Here is an 18,576-nt window from a genome sequence, read left to right on the forward strand (position 1 = left end):
AAATTGCCTTTTAAATTCCTTCAAGCTTGGTTCATTGACATAGTTAAGTATAAATGCTATTGACTAGAAATTAGCTGTATAGTTAAGTTATGCCTGTGTGAAGAAGCTCAAATGCTGTCCCAGGCAGCTTTCCTGAGGCACTAGAGCTCCTTCTGGAAACATAAAATGTAATTCTTATTTTATAAATAATGTGATGTAGATGTAACTAGGCCCCCTCCCCTTTGTGACTGAGGGTGAATGTTTTGTGGCGGGGACTGCATCTCCCCACCCCCCGAGGAGAGCTCTGTTAATACTTAACTGTTTTGTGTGGAGCTGAGGAGGGACCTGAGCCTCAAATATTGCTAGGATTGGAGCGGGGGGGTGGGGCACGGATCTAGAAATCAAGCTTCTACCTATACCTTACGTAAGGTAGACCCTCTCAGCTTAGTACTTGCAGCTAGTTTACCTCAGTTCCACTGGCAGGACAGTTGTCCAGGAGCCCCCTGAAGTGGGCATCCTGCGACGGCCTGAGTGTGAGCGTGTGAGTGCGGGTGTGGACGTGTATGTGCACTGGACAGGGACGGGAGGCTGGGACTTTCCATTACAAATAAAGACTGAATTCCTGTGAGTCTAGTTGGAATTTTTAGTATGAACGTGAGATTGTTCTCCTTGCTTATGTCATTAAGAATAAAAAAAATACTGTGATCTATCGTAGACCATGTCCTGCCTTTTATTTTTGTGGGAAGCAGCATGTCTCACCAGCAAGAACTCAGCCCAGGGAAGGGACCCAAAGCACAGGGATATCCACTGTCTTTCCAGCTGGAGAAGCAGGGTTACCAGTTTTCTTCCTCCAGCCATAAAAAAAGCCTTTCCAAACAAAACTGCTGCCTGGGGCTAAGGGCCCGAGACCAAGCCGAGAGGAGGACCTGAGGAGTCAAATCTGAGCACCTGCTATGTGCCAGGCTGCGAGCTGGGAGCAGCTGTTGCTTTCTGCCGCCTCTTCTTTCTCTTTGGGGCCGGGCTGGGTGTACGTGCTGGGGCTGATGCTTCAGCCTGTGAGATGGAACTAGAAGAAGAGAGAAGTGAGTTAGGTGTGCCCCAATCCTCCAGCATCTTCCAAGCACACCCCCTACTGACTCACCTTGGCACTTCTACCCGTTCAAGTACAGCAATGAAGAAGCCACCAGTGAGCGTAGTCTCAGGGGAGGCCCGGAGGCAGCATTCAGCACCTGGGAAAGTGCCAAGGCCTCGGTGTGGCCAGGAGGGGAGGACAGGAGCCAGCCTGCAGAGAGGAAATGGAACGGGCTGCTAGGTAAGAGGGCGGCCCCCTCCCCAAGACCCTGGTGCACACCCACTACCTGAAGGCTCCTGGGCTCTGCTGCAGGGTGGCTTGCACCACATCTTCATTCTCCTCCTGGCAGAGGGAGCACGTGGAGTAGACGAGGCGCCGCAGGGCAGGGAACGTGAGCGCGTGGCTCAGCGCCCGCTGCTGGAAGGCGGCCAGTGCTCGCAGGCGCTCCTGGCTCGGCGCACCAGCCCCGGGCTCCTCCAGCCGTCTGGTCAGCATCCCTAGGGAAGAGTGCTTTCACCACACACTGCCTGGTTTCGTATGAAAATCAGAGTCAGAACTAAACCTGCGGCCACGGTGAGCAACCGCCCCTCCCGCTCCGTGGTTGCTCTGGATCTGCGGGGCCCACAGCCACTTGCCCCCGTCTCACCAGAGCCACTACAAGAAGGATCCAGCAAGATGTACTGGACCTGACGGTAACGCTGGTCTGAGGGTGAGACCGCCAGGAAGTCCTGCTCAGCCAGCTCACAGCAAGAAACTCCGGCCCGGGCCAGCAGGGTAGCCATCGACGCCAGCCGCTTGGCATCCAGGTCAAAGGCAAAGATCTTCCTAGGGAGGAGGGCAGAGCTGAGGTGAAGTGAGAATTTATGCAGTATGTAAGAGCCCACAGCTCTGACACAGTAACACGTACTTGAAGTCAGGACACACAAAAAATCATATTTAAATGTCTTTAAATTCTAAATTAATATTTTAAAAGGCTCACTGGTTAGAAATAACTGGCCTGGACACTGCCACAATGGCTAAGGGGTTCACATCTCACATGTGCAACCCACTGGGAAACTTAGGGAACTGCCCTAGGTCCAGAAGGAAATATTCAAAGGAAAGGCCTCTTATTCCAATGAGTTCCTATTTCTTCCTACAAAGCACAAGAGCGGATCTCACCCCACTCCTGTCTGGCCATGGCACTCACCCTTGGTTCGTCAGAAGAGCAGCCAAGTGACTGGTCTTATTGCCCGGGGCAGCGCATGCGTCGATGACGTGGGAACCCGGGGGTGGAGCCAGCAGCATGGCTGGGAGACAGCTCGCCTGGCAGCACAGAGCACAGGCACTGGGTGAACGGAGACCCCAGGCTGATCACTCCCCACCTGTTCCTCCCTTTTCCACCCATCCTCCCTTTTCCACCCATCCTCCCTACCTTGTCTTGTAGAATGAGGTGGCCGGCTTGGTACAGTGGATGTTCGTGCAGATCTGTTTGGGCAGGAAACACGAGCAACTCTGGCAGCAAGGGATCCAGAAGAAAACACTTCCCTTTGAGGGCCCTTATGTCCTCGAGGCTGCCAGGGAATAAGAACTGTTCATCCCACGTTTTCTGAATCTCTCCATGCCAGGCACCAGGCCAGACATTTCACATGTCACCTAACTGCTTATTTATGCAACAAATGCTTAAAACTGCTATGAGTAAATTAACAAGCTGACAAGATAGAGGCAGCAGTTAAGAGAACAGGGTTCTCAGGCCAGACTCTGGTTCAGGATCCCAACTCCATCATTTACTAGTGGCAGGAGCATGGGCACCTCAGCCTCTGTCTGCACTTCTGAAAGATGGAAGGTGTGAAGATTAAATGACATGCAAAATACTTAGGAAAATATTTTGCACAAATTAGGCACACAATAGCCAGTAGTGTTAAAGCGTAACCCTGGGGCGAGGGGCCTGGTTCAGGGAGATAAGTGCTGAGCTGATTCTTGATGACGAATAAGTAACCTGAGGAGCTGAGGTGAAAACTGTATTCTCTAAACTGCAAAGGAGCATGTCCATTCACCTGACCCACGTAGAAAACAGGCCTAGAGAATAACCACTCAGATCAGAAAGCTATCAAATAGCAGAGCTGGAATGCAAACCCAAACAGCCATTCTCTACCACCCTGGTCACTAAGCAGCAAGCTAGAGGCAGACAGGGAACATCTACAACAGATGGAACGAAAGGGAGGGAGAAGAGGCAGCTTCCGAGAGCTGTCAAAGGACAGACCAGAAGGCAGATGAGTGCAGGGGAGGGGCAGGGAAGCATGGAGTGGGGAGCAGCAACCACTGTGAGAACACAGGTGCACAAAGTGCATGGCAGATAGGCCTGGAAAGGAAGCAGGGGGCACAGCACAACAGAGAGCCAAGGGTTTTCAGTAGGGGAGTAAAAGCATCAGATCTGGTTTCAGATCTTCAGCCAACACAAGAAGGACAAACATGACAAGAAAGTCTGGAAGTGGTGAGACCAGTTTAGGAGATTCTTCTGCCAATCATGATAGGATATGATGCTTAAACCCAGGCAGTATCCAGGAGGACAAAAACAAAGATGCTGAAGGCAGAGTAGTAAATGACTAGAAGGAGAAGAGGGAGATATCTAGGATGACTCAGTTTCTACCTTGACCAAGTGGGTGCATAATGGTGATATCTGTTAGGTTAAAACAGGGAATGCACAAGATACCAAGTTCAGGGATGCAAAGGATGGTTCAACACCCACAATGTAATCAATGTGATATACACATTAACAAAAAGGATAAAAATCACACGACCATCTCAATAGATACAGAAAAAGCATTGGAAAAAATTCAACATCCATTCATAAAAACTCTCAACAAACTGGGCATAGAGGGAACGTACCTCAACATGATAAAGGTCATATATGACAAGCCCATAGCTAAACTCAAGCTTTTCCTCTAAGATCAAGCATAAGGCAATGATGCCCACCCTCGCCACTTTCATTCAACACAGTGTTAGAAGTCCTAATCAGAGCAATCAGGCAATAAAAAGAAATAAAAATCATCCAAATTGGAAAGGAAGAGGTAAAACTATCACTATATAAAGATGATATGATTTTATATAAAGAAAACCCTAAAGAATCCAACAAAAAACTATTAGAACTAATAAATTCAGTAAGGTTGCAGGATACAAAATCAATATACAGGGAACTCCCTGGCGGACCAGTGGTTAGGACTCTGCACTTTCACTGCCGAGGGCATGGGTTCAATTCCTGGTCAGGGAACTAAGATCCCACAAGCTGCATGGCGTGGCCCCCACAACGCCAGAAAAAATAAATAAATAAAATCTATGTACAAAAATCTGTTGCATTTCTACACACTAATAATGAACTATCAGAAAAAAAAATAAGAAAACAATCCCATTTACAATTGCACTATAAAGAAAAAAATATCTAGGAATAAATTTAACCAAGGATGTGAAAGACCTGTACAGTGAAAACTATAAGGGATTAATAAAAAAAAATGACACAAATATATGGAAAGATATTCTGTGCTCATCGATTGGAAGAATTAATACTGTTAAAATGTCCATCCTACCCAAAGCAAATTACAGATTCAACACAATCCCTATCAAAATTTAGTAGCACTTTCCACAGAAATAGAACAGTCTTAAAATATGTATGGAACCACAAGATCATGAATAGCCAAAGCAATCCTGAGAAAGAAGGAACAAAGCTGAAGCATCATGTTCCCTGATTTCAAACTATATTGCAAACCCTATGTTGCAAAACTACAGTAATCAAAACAGTATGGCATCAAGGAGAAGATCAAGATGGCAGAGTAGGTGGATGCTCAGCTCACCTCCCCCCATGAACATACCAAAAATACGTTTATATGTGGAGCAATCCCCACTGAAAACAAACTGGAGACTGGCAGAAAGACTCTTATACAACCAAGGGTGTAAAGAAAGATCCACATGTAACTGGGTAGGAAGAGAAACAATCAGGTCAAGACCTGTGGCCCTAGGAGGCGCCACAGAAGAAGAGAGGGATTACACAGACTCTAAGATCCTCCCTGGGTTATAGGATGCTGGCACCATCTGGGTGGCATCACCTGAAGGACCACATGGAAGCTGATTCCCTGCCACAGACATCCTCACTATTCATTACCAAGAGGAACTCCTATTGATACTGTGGTGCAATACTTGTAGACTTTTAAAAGATCAGTATTTATTAACAACCAGGAAGAAAATGGAGCTCATACTTAACATATGACTCCATGACTTGTTTTCCCTTTTGCTATATTGTCAATAAACACTCACACCATCAATGTAAGCAGCTCCCTGATATTTCAGTCTGGATAAAACCGTAATTTATTGAACCAAATGCATATTGTTGGGATTTTTTAGAATAAATGTAGATTAAGCCCAATCTTCCCCTATTTGAAACAAAATTATGAAGAATATTTCAGAAGCGAAATCTAACAATAAATGACTAAGAGCAAAATTGCTCAAAAAGGGTGCACAAGTGAGCAGTTCAAACCACATATTAGGCAACACAGCCCTAGGGTCTGACACCAGGAAGATGAATCCCCTTAGCTGGTCTGAAAAAACCAGTAGGAGGACTTCCCTGGTGGAGCACTCATTAAGAATCCGCCTGCCAATGCAGGGGACACAGCTTCGAGCCCTGGTCCAGGAAATCCCACATGTCATGGAGCAACTGAGCCCATGTGCCACAACTACTGAGCCTGCGCTCTAGAGCCCACGAACCACAACTACTGAGCGCATGTGCCTAGAGCCTGTGCTCCACAACAAGAGAAGCCACTGCAATGAGAACCCTGCTCATCACAATGAAGAGTAGCCCCAACTCACCTCAACCAGAGAAAGCCTGCACACAGCAACGAAGACCCAATGCAACCAAAAGAAAGGGAAAAAAAAGAAAAGAGAAAACCAGTATGACTTACAGGACAGCTGTTAGAAACCTAGACTCCATTCATGAAGAACAAGAACATGCTTGCTCACTGCTGGGAACAAGGCAAAGGAAGCTGACCAAAACTGCCTGGGACTCTGGTTTCCTGGGACTGCCCCAGCCCAGTACACACCCCAGCCCATGTGGAGCACCTGCTCTGATCCCCTGGCTCTAGCATAGCTCCATTCTATGGATAAGACTGCTGGTGCCAAGGAGACTGCACAGTTTGGAGGTGTGAGGGACAAAGCCAGCTCGGACCTGGCATGGCACCCAAATGGGGCAAGGGTGGCCATTACTGGCATTTGCAGTAGTGACAGACCAGGAGTGGTCTGGAGCTCTGACTGGCATGCCAGGACTGCCCCAGGGTGTGCCCCAGCCCATGCCAAGCACCCACTCCAGCCCTCCTGCTTCAGCACTGCCCCCTCTGGGACAAAGATACCACTGCTGGGAGCAGGGAGAAAGCACACTTAGAGGGAACAGAACCAACTCAGACCCAAACCTCAGGGCTTCTGCTCCAACATGTTGGGACCAGACCCCACTTTCAATAGGGCAGGGACAGCCACTGAGCATAGGAGAAGCCCCAGCTCACACCTGGCTCTGGCTCTAGCCCCTCCACCTCCAGCCCCACCTCCCATCAAGGTGATAGCTGCCAGCACACCCTGGGGAAAGACATGGCCTGTGCTTACTTTAGATCCAGCTCTCCCACCAAAGGCACTGGGCACACACAGACTGCATTGTGAAGCTCCCATACAAGGACACCCCTTCAAGACTGGGATAGGTAACTTTTCCACCTAATTTTATAGAGATAGAGAAAGTTAAAATAAGAAGACAGAGGAAGTTGTTCCAAACAAAAAAACAAGGAAAAAATCCTGAAAAATCAACTAATGAAACAGAGATAAATAATTTACTAGATAGTGTTCAAAGCATTAGTAATAAGAGTGCTAACTGAACTAGGGAAAAGAATAGATGAACACAGTGAACATTTTTACAAGGAACTAGAAAATATAAAAAAGAATCCAGTCAGAGCTGAAGAGCACAGTAACTGAAATGAAGAACAATCTGGAAGGAATTAACATCAGATTACGTGATACAGAGGAGCACACAGGTGATCTGGAAAACAGCATAAGGGAAATCACCAAATAAGAACAATAAAAAGAAAAATCTTTTTAAAAAATGAGACCAGTTTAAGGCTTCTCTGGGACAACATCAAGCATACTAATATTCACATTATAGGGGACTCAACATGAGGAGAGAAACAGGTCAAAAATGTATTTGATGAAATTATGGTTGAAAACTTCCCAAACCTGAAGAACGAAACAAATACCCAGGTACAGGAATCACAGAGTCCCAAACAAGATGAACCCAAAGAGACCCACACCAAGACACCATAATTAAAATGGCAAAAGTTAAAGATAAAGAGAATTCTAAAGGCAGCAGGAGAAAAACAAAGAGTTACATACAAGGGAATACCCATAAGGCTACCAGCTGATTTCTCTGCAGAAACTTCACAGGCAAGAAGGGAGTGGCATGATATATTTAAGGCGCTGAAAGGGAAAAACCTACAACCTAGGATACTCTACCCACGAAGATTATCATTTATAATCGAAGGAGAGAGAGAACCTCTCAGAGAAGCAAAAACTAAAAGAGCTCATCACTACTAAACCAACTCTAAAAGAAATGTTAAAAGATTTTCTCTAAGTGAAAAAGAAAAGGCTACAAGAAGTAAGAATTTATAGGAAAGGAAAAATCCCACTCATAAAGGCAAATATATAGTAAAGGTTGTGGACCAACAACTTAAATAAGCTAGTATGAAGATTAAGACAAAAATGGTAAAATCAACTATAACTACAATAAACAGTTAAAGGATAAACATGAAGATGCAAAACAAGACATTAAAAACACAAAACATGAGGGAGAAGAGTAAAAAAACATATCTTTTAGAATGTGTCTGACTTTAAATGGCTCTTAGTTTAAAACAAGTAAATACAGTTACAGGTCAATATAATGAACACCATGGTAACTGCAAATCAAAATCTACAACAGATACACAAAAATTAGAGAGAAAGGAACACAAGCATATCCCTAAAGAAAAATCATTAAACCACAAGGGAAGAAACTAAGATGAACAGACAACTACAAAAACACCCAGAAAACACGTAACAAAATGGTACATACCTAACAACAATCACATTAAATGTCAATCGACTAAATGCCTCAATCAAAAGGCATAAGGTAACTGACTGGATTAAAAAAAACAAGACCCATCTATATGCTGCTTACAAGAGAACCACTGCAGAGCTAAAGAGACACACACAGACAAGTGAGAGGATGAAAAAAGATATTTCATGCAAATGGAAATGACAAGAAAGCTGGGGTAGCAATATTCATATCAGACAAGGTAGACTTTAAAACACAGTCTGATCTCTGCAAATTTTGTAAAATTACCATGTCCCTCTCACCCCTGATTCCTTAAGATAAAATGTCAGGGTCAAGTATTGGATGAGTGGAGAAAAAGATTACATCTACTAAAGTGAGACACCCTGGTTTCATGACTTTTGGGGGTAAACAACAAGCCTAGCACCTGAGGCAGAATCTTTAACCTCAAGCTATGCAGGAAGTAATTGAGAAGAATGTCCTCTTTCACCTAACACCACAATCTGGCAAAATAACCATATTTATCTGGGTCACAGCCTCTGTTACTGATGATATGACCTGCTTCTGTATTTGTTATTCCACCCATGTGCTGTGAAAACAGAAAACCTCATGTGGACATAGCTGGTCCTGACAACCTGCTGTGCTTGATGCCATCCCTGGCAGTTCTGGAGTGTGGGCCTTGGATGCAGACACAATCTGCAAAACCTCGTTTTAGCCTTCACAAATTTCTGATGCTTGAGCAGCACTGGGTGATGTTGGTTGGGAATGGCCGTCATGCCTGCAGTTGCTTGATGACACGATTTTGAGGTTTAATGAAACTACTGTAATGCTAATGATAACCCAAATCAACTTTAACAATAAACCCTGCACAGGAATTCCATGTGGGGAAAAAAAAAAAAACACAGTCTGTAACAAAAGACAAAGAAGGGCATTATATAATGATAAAGGGATCAATAAGATGATATTAAACTCATTAACATATATGCACCTTATCAAAGGGCATCTAAATATGAGGGTGAGCCAAAAATTATCAGCACTTCGGCTACATTAAAACTTCTGTTGGACGCACTGTCTTATCAGTGCTTTCCATTCAAGGCTACTGTCTCCCTAGTCACTGCTGTGCAGGTGTGAACATGTTACATCAGCTCACTTGTAACTAGGTGCGAGCAAAAATGGATGCCCCATTTGTGATTTGCATGAAAGAAGAGCAGTGTGCAGTGATAATTTTTTTGTGGTCTGAGGGTGTACCTGGTGCCACTATTTATAGAAAACTTTGTGCACAGTAATGGAGAAAATGTTTTGTCATGAAGAAGTGTATATGAATGGACAGAGAAGTTCAAGGAAGGTCACACTAGTGTTAGCAGCCCTATGAGGATGAAGATTCACTTCTGATGAAGAAGTGAAGACAGAGGTGTATTTGTGGCTTGCAGCTCAGCCTAAAACATTTTTTAATGAGGGAATACGAAAGCCTGTTGACAGATGGACAGTGTACTGAAAAGCAAGGAGATTATGTTGAAAAATGATGTATCTGTCTTTTCTAAAAGTCAATTAAAATAAATTCTATGGCAAAGTGCAGATAATTTTTTGACTCACCCTCATATATAAGACAAATATTAACAGACATAAAGGGAGAAACAGACAGTAATATAACAAGAGTAGGAGACTAACACCACACTTACATCAATGCACATATCATCCAGACAGAAAATCAGTAAAGAAACAGTGGTCTTAAATGACACATTAGACCAGCTGGATTTAATCGATATCTATAGGACATTTCATCCCAAAACAGCACAATACACATTCTTCTCAAGTGCACATGGGATATTCTCCAGGATAAATCACATGCTAGGCCACAAAACAAGTCTCAATAAATTTAAGAGAACAGAAATTATATCAAACATTTTTTCCAACCACAAGAGTATGAAACTAGAAATCAATTACAGGAAGAAAAATGGGAAAAACACCAACACATGGAAACTAAACAATACACTACAAAAAACCCCCAATGGGTCAAGGAAGATATCAAAAAGGAAATCAGAAAATACCTTAAGGCAAATAAAAATAAAAATGCAACTTTTCAAAACGTATGGGATGCAAAAGCAGTTCTAAGAGAGCAGTTTATAGCAATACAGGCCTACCTCAAGAAACAAGAAAAATTCCAAACAATCAACCTGACCTATCATCTAAAAGAATTAGAAAAAGAACAAAGCCCAAAGTAAGCAGAAAGAAGAAAATAATAGAGAGGAAATAAGACACCAAAAAAAAAAGAAAAAGAAAAGAAAAAAGAAAAAAAAGAAAAGAAAGAAAAAACCAAGGAAAGCAAGATTTAATTTTTTTTAAAAAGATAAAGTTGATAAGCTTTAACCAGGCTCATAAAGAAAAAAAGAGAGGACCCAAACAAACAAAATAAGAAATGAAGGAGGAAATATTACAACCAATACCATAGAGATTAAAAAAAAAATCAAAAGAGAATATTACAGTTATATGCCAACAAAAGACAATCTAGAAGAAATAGATAAACTTCTAAAAATATACAATCCTACAAGACTGGATCAGGAAGAAACAGATAATCTGAAGAGACCAATCACTAGTAGTAAAATTGAATCAGTAATCAACTCCAAACAAAGTCCAGGACCAGATGGTTTCACAGGGGAATTCTACCAAATATATAAGGAAGAGCTAACACACATCCATCTCAAACTATTCCAAAAAAACTGAAGAGGAGGGAACACTCCCATATTCATTCTACAAGGTCACCATTACCCTGATACCAAAACCAGACAAAGACACTACAAAAGAAAGAAAATTACAGGCCAATAACTCTAATGAAAATGGTTGCAAAAATCCTCAACAAAATATTAACAAATTGAATTCAACAATATATAAAAAGAATCATACACCATAATCAAGTGAGATTTATTCCAGGGGTGCAAGGATGGTTCAATATCCCCAAATCAATCAATGTGATACACCACATCAACAAAAGGAAGGATAAACAATCACAAGACCATCTCAACAAATGCAGAAAAAGCATTTGAAAAAATGCAACATCCATTCATGATGAAAATTCTCATCAAAGTTGGCATTAAAGAAACATATCTCAACATAATAAAGTCTGTATATGACAAACCCATAGCTCACATCATACTCAATGGGGAAAAGGTTTCAAATCAGGAAGAAGACAAGGGTGCCCACTCTAGCCACTTCTATTTAATACAGTATTGGAAGCCCTATCCACAGCAATCGGACAAGAAAAAGAAATAAAAAGGCATCCAAACTGGAAGGGAAATAAAACTGTCATTATTTACAAATGACAAGACATAGAAAACCCTGAAGTTGCCACAAAAAAACTATTCATCAGAATTTAAAAAAATTAATTCAGTAAAGCTGCAGGATAAAAGATTATTATTATTACACACTTTTCTATGCACTAATAATGAACTATTAGAGAAAGCAAGAAAACAATCCTGTTCAAAACTGCATCAAAAAGAATTAAATACTGAGGAATAAACTTAACCACAAAGGTAAAAGACCTATATTCTGAAAACTATAAAACACTGATGAAGGAAACTGAGATGATACAAAGAAATGGAAAGATATCCCATATTCAGGGATTGGAAGAATTGGTAAAATACTATCCAAAACAATCTACAGATTTAATGCAATCCCTATCAAAATACCCATGACATTTTTCACAGAATTAGAATAATCTTAAAATTCGTATGTAACCACAAAAGACCCCTAATAGCCAAAGCAATCTTGAGAAAAAAGAACAAAGCTGGAGGTACAAAGCTCCCAGTCTTCAGACTCTACTAAGCTATACTAATCAAAACACTATGGCACTGGCACAAAAACAGACACACAGATCAATGGAACAGAATAGAGAGCCCAGGAATAAACCCACAGACTTATGGTCAATTAATCTATGACAAAGGAAGCAAGAATATACAAAAGGGAAAAGATAAAGTCTCTTCAATAAGTGGTGCTAGGAAAACTGGACAGCTATATGTAAAAGAATGAAATTAGAACATTTCCTCACAACATATACAAAAATTAACTCAAAAATCAATTAAAGACCTAAATGTAAGACCAGAAACCATGAAACTCCTAGAAGAAAACACAGGCAGAACACATTTTGACATAAATTGTAGCAGAATTCCCTGGTGATTCAGTGTTTAAGACTCTGTGCTTCCACTGCAGGGGGCATGGGTTTGATCCCTGGTCAGGGAACTAAGATCCCACAAGCCACATGGCACAGCCAAAAAGAAAACAAACAAAAAACAAACAAACAAAAAAACTGTAGCAATTTTTTTTTTGATCTGTCTCCTATGGCAAAGGAAGCAAAATAAAAAATAAATAGAACTAGTTAAAGCTTTGGCACAGCAAAGGAAACCACTGACAAAATGAGAAGACAACCTACTGAATGACAGAAAATATTTGCAGATGATATGACTGATAGGCATTAATATCCAAAATATGTAAGCAGCTAAGACAACTCAACATCAAAAAAAACATAAACAACCCAATTCAAAAAAATGAGGAGAAGGCATGAATAGACATTTTTCCAAAGAAGACATACAGATGGCCAACAGGCATATGAAGAGATGCTCACCACTGCTAATGAGAGAAATGGAAATCAAAACCACAATGAGATATTACCTCACACCCATCAGCCATCAGAAAGGCCATCATCAAAAAGAACACAAATAACAAATGTTGGCAAGGCTGTGGAGAAAAAAGAACTCTAGTACACTGTTGGTGGGAAGGTAAACTGGTGCAGTCACTACTGAAAAATGGTATGGAGGTTCCTCAAAAAACAAAAACATAACTACCATATGATCCAGCAATTCTATTCCTGGGTATATATCTGAAGAAAATGAATTAACACTTATCTGAAAAGGTACATGCACCCCAATGTTCATAGCAGCATTATTTACAACAGCCAAGATATGGAAGCAACCTCAGTTGACAGGAATGAACAGTATTGTAGGTCAATTATACTTCAAAAACAAACAATCAAACTCATAGAAAGTGAGATCAGATCTGTGGTTACCAGAGGTGAAGGGGAACTGGGTGAAGGTAGTCAAACTCCCAGTTATACAATAAATAAAGTATTAGGGATGTAACATACACCATGATAAATATAATTAACACTGATATTATATATGAAAGTTGTTAAGAGAATAAATTCTAACAGTTCTCATCACAAGGAGAAATGTTTCTTTCCTATCTCTTTAATTTTGTATCTATATGAGACGACGGATGTTCACTAAACTTACTGTGGTAATCATTTCATGATGTATGTAAATGAAATCATTATACTGTATGCCTCAAACTTATACTGTGCTGTATGTCAATTATATCTCAATAAAACTGAAAGGAAAATAAAGGACTTGTATGTAAAACCTGAAACCATAAAACGCCTAGAAGAAAACACAGGTGTAAACTCCTTTACATCATTCTTGGCAATGATTTTTCGGATTTCACACCAAAAGCAAAGGCAACAAAAGCAAACAAAAGAAAACCAAGTGGGACTACATCAAAGTTTCTGCACAGCAAAGGAAACCATCAAAAAAATGAACAGGCAATCTATGGAATGGAGGAAAATATTTGCAAATCATATATCTGATAAGGGGTTAATATGCAAAATATATAAAGAACTCATACAACTCATTAGTTTAAAAAAAAAAAACACCCGATTAAAAGACGGGCAGGATCTAAAGAGACATTTTTCCAACAAAGACATACAGATGTCCAACAGGTACACTGAATGGTTGTTAGCATAAGTGATACCATCTTAGGCCCTTAAAGTTCCTCCTGTCCTGCTGACTCTACACAGGACTGTACTGTGCAGTAAATCACTTCTCTGCCATCAAGGGCTTTGTAGTTAATAGTGTTTAATAATCATTAGGACCAGGTGGCCTCTGTGCTCTATTAGTCCCCAATGCTGAAAACCTTCGCTGGTGTAATCCTAGCACCCATGAGACTAGTTACCAATTCATAAATCTTGACTTAGGAATGCATGCCCTGTTTCCAAGGACCTACCCGCAAACCCTAGGTTAACTATAAAATTGTCCCAATAGCCCCTCAGCAGTGCAGAGCACGGGTATGAATACTTCCAGACTTGTCTGCCTAATCCAGATTCCACCCTATAAGTCACCCTATAATAAACTAATCCACTGATTATCTGGAATGCCTGCCTAGTTTTGGGTCTGAAGATGCTTTCTCAGTTCAGTGGCCACTTCTTGTTCCCTCTGTCCTCTAACACATGTGAAATGGTATCGGACATCACTAATCATCAGGGAAATACAAATCAAAACCACAATAAGGGTTTCCCTGGTGGCACAGTGGTTAAGAATCCGCCTGCCAATGCAGGGGACACGGGTTCGATCCCTGGTCTGGGAAGATTCCACATGCTGCAGAGCAACTAAGTCCGTATGCCACAACTACTGAGCCCACGTGCCACGATTACTGAAGCCTTCGTGCCTAGAGCCCGTGCTCCGCAACAAGAGAAGCCCTCTGCAACTACAGAAAGTCCATGCGCAGCAATGAAGACCCAACGCAGCCAATAAAAAATAATAAATAAATAAGATTAGAAAAAAACAAAAAAAACCACAATGAAATATCAACTGACACCTGTAAGAATGGCTATTATCAAAAAGGTAAGAAATTAAGTGTTGGCAAAGATGTAGAGAAAAGGGAACACTTGTACAGTTTGTGAGAATGTAAATTCATGCAGCCACTACAGAAAATAGTATGGAGGCTCCTCAAAAAATTAAAAATAGAAATACCATACAATCCAGTGATTCTATTTCTGGGTGTTTACCCAAAGGACACAAAAACACTTACTTGAAGAGATATATGCATCCCCAAGTTCACTGCAGCATTATTTACAACAGCCAAGTCATGGAAACAACTTAAGTGTCCATCAATGGAGGAACTGGATAAACAAATGGATATACATATCTGTATATGTATGTATGTATGTATGTATGTGTGTATATATCTATATATATGTATACATACACACACACACACAGGAATATTATTCAGCTATAAAGAGAATAAAATCTTGCCATTTGTGACAACATGGATGGACCCTGAGGGCATTATGCTAAGTGAAATAAGTCACACAGAGAAAGACACACATTGTATGATCTCATTTTTATGTGGAATCTAAAACAAACACAAAAACCAACAGAAAAAAAGCTCATAAATACAGAGAATAGATTTGTGGTTGCCAGAGACAAGGGTGGGGGGTAAGGGGTGGGATGGGTTTGAACAAAATGGGTGAAGCTGGTCAAAAGGTACAAATTTCCAGTTATGAAATAAGTCCTGGGGATGTATGTACAGCACAGTAACTACAGTCAGTAATACTGCACGGCAATATTTAAAAGCTGCTAAGAGGAGGGAGGGAATACGGGGATATGTGTATAAAAACAGATGATTGAACTTGGTGTACCCACCCCAAAAATAATAAATAAATAAATAAAATTTAAAATAAATAAATAAATAAAAGCTGCTAAGAGAATAGATCTTAAAAGTGCTCATCCTAAAGAAAAAAAATTTACGACTACATACGGTGATGGATGTTAACTAGACTTACTGTAGTGACCATTTTGCAATATACGCAAACATCAAATCATTACATTGCACACCTGAAACTAGTAACGTGCTATATGTCAATTTTAAAAAAGGATGCTGCAAAATAATCCAATGATGCATTTAAGCACACTGTTTTGGCAGAATTTCTCTTGAATCTTGAGTTTTGAATGAATGTAATTTAACGTTAAAGAAAAAGACAGTGCAGGGACTTCCCTGGTGGCACAGTGGTTAAGAATCCACTTGCCAATGCAGGGAATGGGTTTGACCCCTGGTCTGGGAAAATCCCACATACTGCGGAGCAACTAAGCCCATGAGCCACAACTACTGAAGCCCACACACCTAGAGCCCATGCTTTGCAACAAGAGAGGCCACCGCAATGAGAAGTCTGAGCACCGCAATGAAGAGTAGCCCGCACTCGCCACAACTAGAAAAAGCCACGAAGACCCAACACAGCCAATAAATAAATAAATAAATTTATTTATTTAAAAAAAAAAGACAATGCAGAGTTCAAAGGAAAGATGAATTTGCATTGACACATGCTGCGACTGTGGTATCTGTGAAGCAGTGATATGTACCTGAGAGAAGGACAACAGAAGTCTAGATTGGGAGGTGAAATCATCAGGTGAGAAACAGAAGTCACAGCCAGAGAAGAAATTGAGGGATACATTTACAAGAATGTAAGACAGGGTTCCCAGGAGCATCACTGTTTAAGGGATGGGAGGAGGACAGGCCTCTAAAGGAAATGGAGAAACTGCTGGAAAAGTAGGAAGAAAACCTGAGTGCAGCCACAACCACCCTGACTCTCTTCCCACAGATCCGTTTGCCCAGGCATGGTCCTAGATGAGGGCAGCGAGGCACAGTTCTCAACTCACCTGGAAGCTCGACCTTGGTAGGAGAAACCTTGTCTCTTAAAATAATCAATTGCATCCTCAGAGCAGGTCTTCAGAGTGTTCACCCGCACAAATCGAGGCACCTGGGAGGCTAGGAAGCAATCAGCAGTGAGTGGCCAGGAACACGGCCCTGTCCTGAGGGCCTGATGGCTACCCTCCACCCCTACAACTCCTTCCAGCTCACCTGGGCCAGGCTTGGAGCCCACTTCCAACAGGTCCTCATTTCGGCTCACACCTCGACGCACCTTAAGCCGGGCCAACTCAGCCTTCAGCCTTGCCTGGTGCCGGTCCAGCAGAGGCTTCCATCGGCCCCCGCCCCCTTTAAAGCCTCTTCCCAGCAATAACTCATATACGAGCACCTGGGGATGGGGAAATTAAGTAAGAGAGAAAACCTTGAGCATGAATATCTTGGAACTCCAGTGTTGGGAACTGTAACAGCTAAACAGACCACCTGTTAAATACTTTGTTCAAGAGCACACACAAGAAATTAATGGCAGGTACATGATTTGAACCTGGTGCAGTGCTTCCCAGTCCTGAGCCCTTATCCCATGGCTTCTCACCAGGAAAGCTCTGGATCCCAACCCTCCTCCCTTTGTCAACATCACCCTTTTGTTTTACCTAAAGAGCCCCTGCCGTTGCTCCTTTACCCTTCGGTTCTTAATCTTTCACACAGGCTCGAAGTTAAAGCACGGGACCGGGTTAGCAGGGGCCCACCCCACCCCGCCCCGCCCCGCCCCACCTTGGCCAGGTGCGGGCGCAGCTTCTTCTCGGCGCGGAGCAGGCCGGCGCTGGCGATCACGGCGTCCAGCACGGCAGAGTAGCGCTGCGTCTCGCACACCAGCGCGTACAGCTGCTTCACGTTCTGCGCGCGGCCGAGAGGACCCAGGTGAGGCGGGGGGCCGGGCCGAGCTGGCCTCCCCAACCCCGCCGTGGCCCCCCTCCCGGGCCCGAACCAGAACCCGAACCCGAACCGGAACCGGAACCCTGCTACCTGGAAGCTGCTGGCGTACACCAGCCCCTTGAGGGAGCCCTGGCGGCTCTCCACGCCTGCCAATACAGCCGCCGCCGCCGCGTACAGCGCCATATTTCGCGCCCCCGCGCGCGCACGCGCCTTTACGGCTCTGTCGCCAAGCGCGCCCAGCTCCGCACCGCCCCGCCTGCCCGGACTTCCGGGGTCAAAGGGCACGGACGTTCCGGATACGGAAGCCACACTGCCCATCCAGGTGCACCCGGGGTGTGTGCCAGGTATTTGGCGGGGTGTGGAGGTCGACGCTGGAAGTGGGGTTCACCTTTCTTCGTAGCTCTTCTCTTTTTTTCTTTCCATCTTTCCCAATTTCACAGGCAAACAATGAGATTTTCTTGATGTTTTAATTTCTGTGATTGAGGTTGAATATTTTTGTATGTTATTGGTCATTTGTATTTCTTCTGTTATGACATGTAAATGTCTTTTGTTCATTCTTCTACCGTCTTTCTCTTAGTGCTCTTTATATACTAATAATATATACCTCTTATCTTAGGTTTTGCCATTTTTTCCAGTTTATTGTTGCTTGTTTTTTTTTTCCTGGCCATGTCCCACACATATGAGATCCGAGTTCCTCAACCAGGGATCGAACCCACGCCCCACAGTGGCAGTGAGGAGTCTAACCAGTGGACCACCAGGGAAGTCCCTATTGTTGCTTTTTAATGTGGTTTATAGTTGTTTTGGACAATGTGGCATTCTCATTTGTAAAATATTTACCTTTATGGTTTCTGCCTTTGGTGTCATGCTTGGAAACTGCTTCACACCACAATATAGAAGTCACTCACTGCTTCATCATTTCACACTTAAATCCACTTAGAGTTAGGTTTGGCACATGATGTGAGAAAGGGCTCTAACTTTGTTTCCAAATGGCCAGCCTTTTATGCATTCCTTGTGAGGATTCATCTATAGGAATGTTTCCCCA

General features: G+C 42.5%; 1 protein-coding gene across 2 annotated transcripts; it reads right to left on the bottom strand.

The window, feature by feature from the left end:
• Position 1: 1 nt before the first annotated feature.
• Positions 2-17,764, bottom strand: NSUN5 (NOP2/Sun RNA methyltransferase 5). Of its 2 annotated transcripts, none has more exons than XM_057748097.1 (10): positions 17,625-17,764; positions 17,373-17,495; positions 16,818-16,992; positions 16,616-16,724; positions 2,463-2,601; positions 2,238-2,353; positions 1,698-1,876; positions 1,338-1,548; positions 1,121-1,261; positions 2-1,045 (listed from the first exon to the last, which is right to left on the bottom strand). In XM_057748097.1, exons 1-10 carry the CDS (start codon positions 17,715-17,717, stop codon positions 931-933), a joined length of 1,401 nt encoding a protein of 466 aa, XP_057604080.1. In that variant the 5' UTR covers positions 17,718-17,764; the 3' UTR covers positions 2-930. The 2 variants fall into 2 exon arrangements, with proteins under 2 accessions (XP_057604080.1, XP_057604081.1); XM_057748098.1 differs by having other exon boundaries at positions 908-1,045; positions 1,121-1,287.
• Positions 17,765-18,576: the final 812 nt, after the last annotated feature.

The sequence above is a fragment of the Hippopotamus amphibius genome, chromosome 9 (genome assembly GCF_030028045.1).
Source record: "Hippopotamus amphibius kiboko isolate mHipAmp2 chromosome 9, mHipAmp2.hap2, whole genome shotgun sequence".
Lineage (NCBI taxonomy): Eukaryota > Metazoa > Chordata > Mammalia > Artiodactyla > Hippopotamidae > Hippopotamus > Hippopotamus amphibius.